This window comes from Stegostoma tigrinum, chromosome 10 (genome assembly GCF_030684315.1).
Source record: "Stegostoma tigrinum isolate sSteTig4 chromosome 10, sSteTig4.hap1, whole genome shotgun sequence".
NCBI lineage: Eukaryota > Metazoa > Chordata > Chondrichthyes > Orectolobiformes > Stegostomatidae > Stegostoma > Stegostoma tigrinum.
Window position 1 is genome coordinate 74,987,506 of NC_081363.1, and position 9,863 is coordinate 74,997,368.

The window sequence follows — 9,863 nt, forward strand, 5'->3', positions numbered from 1 at the left end:
AGGCCCAAAACGTCAGCTTTTGTGCTCCTAAGATGCTCCTTGGCCTGCTGTGTTCATCCAGCTCCACACCTTGTTATCTCAGATTCTCCAGCATCTGCAGTTTCCAATATCTCCGAATACTGTAAGTGGTAGCAAGTTACAGAAAAATACAAATGGGTTTGTCAGACGGGCACACCAATGGCAGAGGGTATTAACCCTTATAAGTACATGAACTTGCACTTTGGAAGAAACAAGATGGAGTATTTAATGAATGGCAGGACACTTGGGAGGAATAAAGGAATCTTGGGGTAATTATTCACAGATCCTTGAAGTCAGCAGACCACATGAATGAATAAGCAAGAGGGCGTGTGGGAACACTTGCTTTCAGTCATGACGTCAAGTGCAAGAGCAAGGAGATAATGTCAGAGTTGTACAGAGTGAGAGAGTCGGTCAGGCTACAACTAGAATATGTGTGCAGTTCTGATCATCTCACTACAAAAGCGTTAGAGGTGGTACAGAGGAAGTTTACTAGAATGTTGCCTCCTGGACTCTTTAGACCAAAGAAAACAGAGAGGGGTCATGACTGAGGTGTACAAGATTATGGAGGATAGGACAGGGTGAAGGGAGAGCAGCGGACTCTCACACTGTAATGCACTGCTTGGGCAGTCAGTGGAGGCTGGAAACCTTACAACCTTTAAAGATTTTTTGGATGAGTACATCAAATATCATAACATTCAAACATATGGGACAAGTGCAAGGAATTAGGATTAGCACACTTTTAGTGGTAGTTATGTCAGTGCAGACCCAAATCAGCCTAAGGGTCTTTTAAGGCCTGTGGTGAGGTGGAGAACCCAATATTAATTCATCCCTGCTTCGCCTTTGTTACAAAAAAGGGTAAGTTTTACACAAACTGCACATTCATGAAAATAGTTTTGCTGCAAATGCAAAACTTGGCATGAACTCAAAACTGAACAGAAGTTTACAATCTACTACCAATTACATTAGCAACATGGAATAGCACACAGGTTTCAGTTCAAAAATACAGAGTTATGTACACTGCTTAAGAATACTTGTCAGCATGCTGAACAAAGCAAAACTAAAAATTTAAAGAAAAAGTGAAACTGTTTCCACACCATTGCCTTAAGACTTCAGGACCTTACTTCAGCTTGTTCCACTTACAAAGTGCAGGTCAATGTCATTAAGGACAGTCAAAATACTGATGACACCTAGCTCTAAATTCAAGACCTGATGAAGGGTCTAGGCCCGAAATGTCAGCTTTTGTGCTCCTGAGATGCTGCTTGGCCTGCTGTGTTCATCCAGCTTCACACTGTGTTGTCAAGTTCAAGACCTGCTCAATTTGTGTTAGTCTGTCAATTCTAAAAGCAGTCTTAATCTAAAATTTTCCTCAATCTCACCACTGGCACAGTCAACAACATTAATGTTCTTCTCAGCAGCATCATATCTAGCTTATCCAAAAATGCTAGGAAGCATCACAAATTAAGTCCTGGCTAGTCATTTCTACCAACAAAAATTGAACATCCTCATGTTGGAGTTTAACTCTCAACCATTACTCCTGCTCCTTGAACTACTGGTAGAACAGCTCAGTAAGTGAACACTTTTGCACCTCTTTCAAAAAAATCACACCTTGGCACTTAAACATGCAAGCAACCATCTAGGGTTGATAAATCAATTCCCTACACAGAAAACATGTTTTTTAAAAAAATGTTACTGCTAAAGATGGTGCTCATACATACAATGTTTGCAAAGTACAATCCAGTTAAATGTTGCTCATACCTTTCATTTGGACTAACCAAGTCAGATATTTCTCTTGTAAATATTTACCTTGTATTCATCCATCCAGACATGGGAAAGACGCAGAGAATTGTATGCCATAGTATCCACACCTCCTGGTGAACCATATGGTCGCCATTTGCGGAATATATGCCCAACACGAGAACATGGAACTATTTTCAGCTGGCCACCACACATCCAAATCTGAGCCAAAAACAAAAAAGCATATTTTTTAAAAAACACACAAAAGAATGAAGGAGTCAGTCAATTTGAAATGAGGTTTAGTTATTGCACAATAAAAAACCACCAATTCTTTAAGTAGGAGGCAATGAGGAAAATTACCCTGAAAGAAATTTCCAGATTTTCTCCTCCCCATATATCCATGCCACTGTCATACTGCCCAAGTTTATTGAAGTAATCCCGGTTCATGGCAAACAATCCTCCTGCCATTGTAGGTGATCTGAATGAAGGAATGCAAAGAACATCATCAACATCAACCACCAAATTTCAGTCTACCTAAAGCTATTCTTCTAGTTGGAGGCCTACTCAGCAGTGAGCAAAAAGTTCATTTTGCAGTTTTTGCCATTTCATAATCTATATATTTCTAATTCTACACTGCATTCAGTTTCTTTAGATTAATCCTCCCTCAAAAAGGAAGAAGTGAGGCAAATATTACTGGAATAGTACTTGAATGGTTCAGTTGCTCCTCCTGGTCCAGTCAGTAGTGACACAGGCACAGGATCCCACTTGAAGTGTAGCCCCCAATTAAATCCTCCTTTCACTATTGGTGAAGAACTGTAGATTAGTGTGTCAGCATTGATGATATCAATCAGTGGACAGACTACAGTGCAGTAATTTTCCTTAATTAGCGTCAGGAGAGGCTGCAGCCACATCTCATTCACTTCACAATGACTATCGATGAAAACCAGTACATCACCTGAAAAAAGATAAAAAGTTAATTTTGAAAATCCAAGCTAAACTCAAAAGGAAATTTAACCATTAGCAAATTCAGAACAATACTTCAAGATAAACCATGATGAATGGAGTAGTTTGACCCATGGTAAATGGGCACTTCCCTCCACTTCACCTGGTGGAGTAGGCACCAAAAGCTTGTAATTACAAATAAACCTGTCGAGCATAACCTGGTGTTGTGTGATTTCTGACTATGATAGAACAGAATTGTGACGTAGAAAGTTATTTCCATAACTAGTGATAACTCTAGAGCCAAGTTGGTGGTGTGCAGATTAAGAGACAAAAGAAAATCACAGGCATCAAGCATGGACCAAAAAACTCTACTTGCACAACAATTATAGGTATACTGAACAAGGAATGAAAAGTGGCAGTGATCAGGTTCTCCAGGAACCTGCTTTTCCATCAGCACAGCAGATCCAACTACAAGTGGATGAATTTCGCAACATGGCATTTGACATTAAGGGCGTGATGTCCACTTTTGACATCATGCCCTTAAAAAAGGCATGTACTTTTGTTTTTAAAAAGAGTGACTTTTAATTTATTACTTGGCATTTAAAAGATATAATCACAGCTTTCCCTCCAAGTGAATCCATGTTGATTGACGTGCTGGGGAAGCAACCCAAGATTTTCAGTGCATCTTTGGTGGGGACTTATGTTTCAGTAATACAACTGCCAGATTTGAACACAAGTGGACTTCCAGGGAGGTTGCAATGTTGTCGTATCCCCTCAGTAGCAGTAAACGCAAGTGCTTGCTGATGAATTAGATCTGCCTTCAGGTGTGCACTTTGATAGGTGAAGCTAATTGCAAGTAGAGGTTCCCTAACCTTTCACCACAGAATAGCTACTTTAGGTACACAAGATTTTTTTACCTTTGCATCTGTGTGGCTAGTGACACCATTTAAAAAATAGCTGGTGGCTATGATGAATGACTGAACAGCAGGGGGAAGAAAAGGTAGAACTGTTTAAAGGAGGGGGAGTTACTTAAGTGAGCACAATGACCCTTCTGTTGTCTGATTCACGAATTCTTCAAGTAAAATGTCTAAATAAGTTTAGTTTGACTAACTTTTAATTAGCAGTTGTAACAAAATAAAAACACAAGTAATAAATTCTAAACAAAGACTGATCAAATTATTCAGTAAAAATACTAAAAACATCCATTTCAAATAAAAATAAAAATTCTGCAAAGTTTCACATCCCACTGAAGTTTAACCAGAAAAATAAAAAGAACACAATGCGAAAACTAAAGCGTAATAAGACCATGCACAGTTTGAGACCTGTTGCATGAGACGACCCAACTATTCGGCCACGTATTAGTCCTTCTCGCATGACATTCCTTATTAGTTTCACTTTTTTAAGTTGGTTGTTGTCAATGTACTTCTCTAGTTCGTCTTTTAATTCAACTGCAGAAAACAAAAACAATTTGGGCAGGGAGGGATTAATGAAGAAAACAAACCAAACTTCAAGTCCTACTTTTACCAGCTCAGGAGGTATTACATACAAAGACAAAATCAAGTGTGGATTTTAGGAGATTAGAAGAATATATGCAGAAACTAATAATGACATGATAGACATTTTAGATAGTAAATAACACTGCAAGTTAAAGATCTGTTCTTTATAGGAAAGGAAATAAGCAAAAAAGTTAAAGCCAAAAAACAAGGAAAAAAATTTACATACTGAAATCACTCCTATCATCCACCAGGATAATTTCATGTAATAAGTATGCAGGTGTGCGATCCAGGATACTGTGAACTGTCCGAAGCAGTGCTGATAATGCTTCATTATAAAAGCAGATTATAATACTAGCAGATGGTAAATTGACAGGGTAGCTCTTTTCTTTACATCTACAAAAGAAAGACAGTTTACAATAAAGCTAAAAAATTTCTCAGAATTCACTGCAGTGTTCAGCTGAATAAAACTGGTAGCTAATTTTTCAAACAATTTAAATTGCATTCTGATGTAGAATCCTTACGAAGCCCCAGACATTTCTGTATCCACACAGTCGCAAAATAAACTTATGTTCATCAATGAGATAGCAAGAACTGCAGTTGCTGCAGTCAGATAACACAGTATGGAGCTGGAGGAACATAGCACGCCAGGCAGAATCAGAGGAGCAGGAAAACTGAAGACCCTTCTGAAGATGGGTCCTGGCCTGAAACAGCAACTTTTCTGCTCCTCTGATGCTGCCTGGCCTGCTGTGTTCCTCCAACTCCACACTGTTACGTCATGTTCACCTATACCATTGTAACTTTGCAGAGTCTCTCCAACCTGCAAAGATAAAGGGAAAAACAAATTCCAACAACTTTATAAAACGTTCACAACAATAAAATTTCCCACTCTGCACAAACCACTTATCTCAAAGTCTTCTTGAATTTGAGTTAATGGCAATAATTTCAACTTTAAGTGGTGACCTACTCCTTAACTTCACTAGAATGACCAAGGTAGCCACTAAGCACAAAGACTAGCGCAAGATGACTAGCACCAGCCACCTCAACTCCCAAAACCTCAATGTACAAAGCACTTGCATTTAAAACAAATTTCTCAAAACAAGTCAGTATTTTGGAAAAAGCAGCTCTCTGGTACCACAGATAATTCAATGCAGGAATCTATTTCATATTTTTAAAAAGGCAGGACTTGCTTTGGGTCTCTGGTATCAGGAATATCCCGATGATAACCCAAACGATTACTTATGAGCACATTGAAAGCATGTTTCTGGTATCCCATATCCCGAATCTTCTGATCAGCTTCATTGAAAATCCTTCCTGAAAAGGGTGAGAAATAGTATTATCACATTTCATTTCTAGCATGCTTAAACACTCGACTAGTTACATAGCACAAAAATAAACTTTAAATCCTACTTTGAAACATACTTCAAATTCTTAAAATAGCAGTCATTTTAATAAAGCTTAGTTCACCAATGCACCATTGTTGAGACCAACAGGACTCAGCCTTACAACAAAACAATGTTCTTGCCTCAATACATTCTAGTGCCACACAACAATCAGCTTACTTTACTTTGACATGGAGCAGAGTCACTATACTCTCAAGCTGATACCAGAGGAGTTTGCACATTCCAGGAGTGTCAGCCCGAGATTGTGCAACATTAGAAATTATTGAATGTTGTTCCATGTCTCGCAATATCTCTTTTCCACTCCACACTTGTTTCTATCCTAAACAGAAAAGATTTCAAGCCAGAGAAATGGGTTATTTTACACAATTCTCTTTACTTGGCATAAAAAAAGTGTCCAAACATTTAAAACGAGATGTACCTAGCTTGCCATCAAAAGAGCACAATTCAGATTTCACAGCAAATCATTTGGTTAGAATGCAGAAGATAACAAGAACTAAATCTTTCAATTTAGAAAAAAAAAGCAGGAGCATAGTGTCCTGGCTGATACAAAGAGTTGCGCAGGTTATAGAAGAGTTGGTTTTAGGGTGAGCGTACCAACATTCACTACATTTGAAGAATTCAGTTCAAGAGGAAAAAACACAAAAACAGTTACTCACCCAACTCAGGCGATGGCTCAATTTTCTTCAATTTTTTATTAACAGGTTTTATAAACTGAATACTGTGTTGCTGAAATTCAGGAAGCCATTTATGACTGTTTATTACTGGAGAATGAAATTTCTGCACTACTCCTGGATTCCCCTGGAAGGGCACATTACTGAAAGTATATCTTTCCCAATTTAGATTGAAATAGATGAACAGGAGCAATGTCCAAAGTAATGAAGCAAAAAGGCATCCATAACAGAAATAGTGGAACCTGATACTACCCATGATAGTCCTAGCATTGTCGGAGGCCCATTCTTCTCGCTCTGAAATGATAAAACATAAAATTGGTCATTCCAAATAAAATAGCAAAGGTCACATCCACTGAAATATGTGTAAAGGAACTAGAAGCTGTAGCAGTTGGTTAATAGCTCTTTAATGGAGGATTTTTAGGAGGTGGTTTTGCTGATCAAGCAAAGAGACAAGATATGCTAGAACTATCACCTGGAGACAGAATGGTGTTCAAAAATTCAGTATTTGTATGAGTAAGAGGAGAAATTCTTCCGCACCCTAGTGAGGAAAGAAACTTAAAGGGCAAAGTTTCAGCATCTGATAACCTCAAAAGGTACTTTTGATTAACAAAAAAGGAAAACAGGACAACTTTCTGAATAGCTCTCAGGAAAAAACCCGAGACAAACATGAAGATTGTTCCATGCTGTATGCTTCCAAAGTTTCTCGTGTCATAAAGAATCTCCCTGACATTGAGGAAAGTTAAGCCTACAGGAGGCTGCATATTAGATAAGTGTAAACATCTGAATTCAGATTAAAATGAATTCAGTGCAAAATTTTTAAAACAAGCCTTTTAATCAGAAAACTAAAATGTCATTACGGTCACCATTAACACAAACACACAAATCATTATTGTAAATGGGGAAAGTTTATGGTTCAACCTAAAATAGATGGGGGAATGTAAATTTAAAAGGACCCAATGGCACTATCCAAAAGCAATGGGATTCTCAACATTCTGAACAAAATCAAGGCCTTCAATTTAGAACAATGAAGCAGATTAGATAATCATTTATCTCAATACTGAATATCTTTACACTATGCACAAACTGACTGCCCTCCGTACCAACACTGCAATAACAACAGTAAGAATGATCCACCAGCTGGCTGTTCTCTCCTTAATTCCACAAGGAGAAATGATTCAAGGAGAAGAATTAGGCCATTTGGCCCATCAGTCTGTTTCACCATTTGATCAAAGGGAATATTTCCTCAACCCCATTTTCTTGCTTTCTCCTCATCATCATCCTCCTTGATCTCTTTATCAATCAAGAACTCTGTCCCAGGCTAAAGTACACCCAACAACTTGGCCTCCACAGATTCCCCACTTCATCACTGAAGAAATGCCTCCTCGTTTCCATTCTAAAAAAATGTCATTCCTTTATTTTGGAGGCTGTGCTCTCAGGTCTTGGTATCCACTGGGAGGAGAGGCAGCTTCTCCATGTTCACTACATCCACACCCCTCAGTACTGAGGTTTCAGCAAGATCACCTGCATTTTCCTAAACTCCACTGAGTACAGACCCAGAGTCTTCAACCATTCTTCATATGACAAGCCTTTCATCCCTAACATCATTCTTGTGAACCTCATTTGGACACCCAAGACCAGCACATCCTTTCTGAGATAAAGGGACTTAAAAATGCTTACAATATTCCAGATGCAGCTTGACCAGAACCTTGTACAACCTCAGCACCACATTATTGATTTTCTATTCTAGCCCTGTCAAAAATGACTACTAACACTTCATTTGCCTTCCTTAGTGCCAACTGAACCTTAAGGGAATCCAGAGTCCAGGTCTCCCAAAACCCACTGTGCTTCAGATTTCCACAGACTATTTTCTAAATGGGGAAACACTATGTTCCAATATGTTCTATTCTTCCAACAGAAGTGCATAACCTCTTACTGTCACACATTGTTTAACCATCTGCCACTTCTTGGACACTCTCCTAATCTGTCCAAGTCCTTCTACAGCCTCCTGACTACATCAACACTATCGTGTTTCTCCACCTGTCTCATGTGCTCTGATCATTCAGATGAATGCTATAAAAGGGATAAAATATGGCTCTTTAACTTTTATTGTATTTAAATAAAAACACTACACACTTGCAACTGAGCAGATTTTGGTAGCTCAAAAATAGGAAAAAAGGTCACAGAAGAGTCATGATGGTTCTCATGTCTGTACATGAACATATTTCTATTTCTCTTTTTCAAACTGTATCCAGTTTCAAACTGTCAAAACAGACCAAATATTAGTGTTTATTATTAACATTCATAGTGAGGCAACATCTTCAAAATAAGTATCCCAAAACCTGTGCTTAAACCAGCAATACAACACCAGCATGATATTTAATTAAATCCCTAAACCCTGTCAGGAACTAAACGAGTTACTTCAACTGATTACAAACAGTGGTATTCACCCCAATTCCCTCCACAAACTAAAACATGGTGGGCGTGGAAAGCAATTACAGAGAATCAGAAGACCTACAGACAGAAAAAGGCCACACGATGATGCCTCGAAACAATGCTCAAAATCTACTAAGAACAAACACTGAGAGGGTAGGAGTCACCAGCAACTACAGGAAACATGCATGGCTGGAGATATGCCGTCAAGCAGTCAGCAAAAGCGCGCATACCCCACAAGGGCCAATCTCAGCTGCTCCATCCAGCCACCTGTACCCACAGGCTCCAGGGACGCTCCCTGCTCCGCCTTTTATACCTACCACGAAGGAATTAGTGCGCAAGCGCAGAGCTTCAACCGAACCAACTCGCGCCGAGCCCCCATTCCAACGCATTTCAGCGAGATCGCCAGCATCGTCCTTGCGCCACTCACCGCTCTCCCCTCAGTAATGAGGGGCCGGGGCCGCGGCCGCCAACCCCGCCACACACCCCCCGGCCAGTCAATCCTTTGGCTCGGTAGGGTTTTTCCGTTCCACCGTGAGGTCGAGACAGCTGTCAATAAACCGGCGTATTCTGCCTGAACTGGGAGGGCCGAGGCGTGAGGTCGATTGACAGTCGCTCGGGGCGGTGCGTTCGATCAGTCATTGTCAGCGGCTCTAGGCGGGGCCAGAGGTGCGGGCTAGTGATTGATAGGCGCGTTGGGCGGGTCAGTTCGGGGCAGGGCGTTCGATCAGTGATTGTCAGTTCGCTCTGGGCGGGGCAAGAGACTGGTGATTGGCAGGCTCCTTTTCGGGGAGGGGTGGTGCTTTCGATCAGCTGTTGTCTATCGTTCGGCACAGGGCGGGTGATTGATGATTGACGGTCATTCGGGGCGGGGCCCGGCGTATTGTTGGTGATTGACAGTTGTTCGGGGTGGGGGGCGCTCGAGCGCCTCTCGGGTCATGTGAGAATTTGCAACTTTGGATTGCACCTCGGTTGGTCGAGTTCGTAGCGATTCGGGCTGAAGAAAGTATTCCAAAGCCTGGTAAGGGGATTCGGGCCCAGAGTGTGGACGGGTTATTGAGTTTGAAACGGATCGGGAGGTACGGGGCCCTGGGTGGGAGAGAGAAGGAGCATCAGGTGCGGGTCGGGGGCGATGTGTAAGTGGTCTGCAGGTGAAGTAGTACACTTGGGGT

At 40.6% G+C, this 9,863-nt stretch overlaps 1 protein-coding gene across 5 annotated transcripts in view; it reads right to left on the minus strand.

Annotated features, from left to right (window-relative positions):
- Positions 1 to 9,346, minus strand: part of LOC125455589 (polypeptide N-acetylgalactosaminyltransferase 11-like) — a 42,297-nt gene extending 32,951 nt beyond the window's left edge. For 2 of the 5 annotated variants that reach the window (XM_048537748.2, XM_048537745.2), the window contains exons 1-8: positions 9,122 to 9,346; positions 6,247 to 6,555; positions 5,378 to 5,501; positions 4,417 to 4,583; positions 4,017 to 4,142; positions 2,458 to 2,707; positions 2,113 to 2,230; positions 1,822 to 1,974 (exon numbers count right to left, since the gene is read on the minus strand). In XM_048537748.2, the coding sequence (XP_048393705.1) occupies positions 1,822 to 1,974; positions 2,113 to 2,230; positions 2,458 to 2,707; positions 4,017 to 4,142; positions 4,417 to 4,583; positions 5,378 to 5,501; positions 6,247 to 6,517 (1,209 nt within the window). In that variant the 5' untranslated portion in view covers positions 6,518 to 6,555; positions 9,122 to 9,346. Of the gene's footprint in view, positions 1 to 1,821; positions 1,975 to 2,112; positions 2,231 to 2,457; positions 2,708 to 4,016; positions 4,143 to 4,416; positions 4,584 to 5,377; positions 5,502 to 5,749; positions 8,900 to 8,924 lie in introns of those variants that run through there. The other 3 variants (XM_048537746.2, XM_048537747.2, XM_059649282.1) reach the window with 3 other exon arrangements.
- Between the last annotated feature and the right edge of the window lie 517 nt (positions 9,347 to 9,863).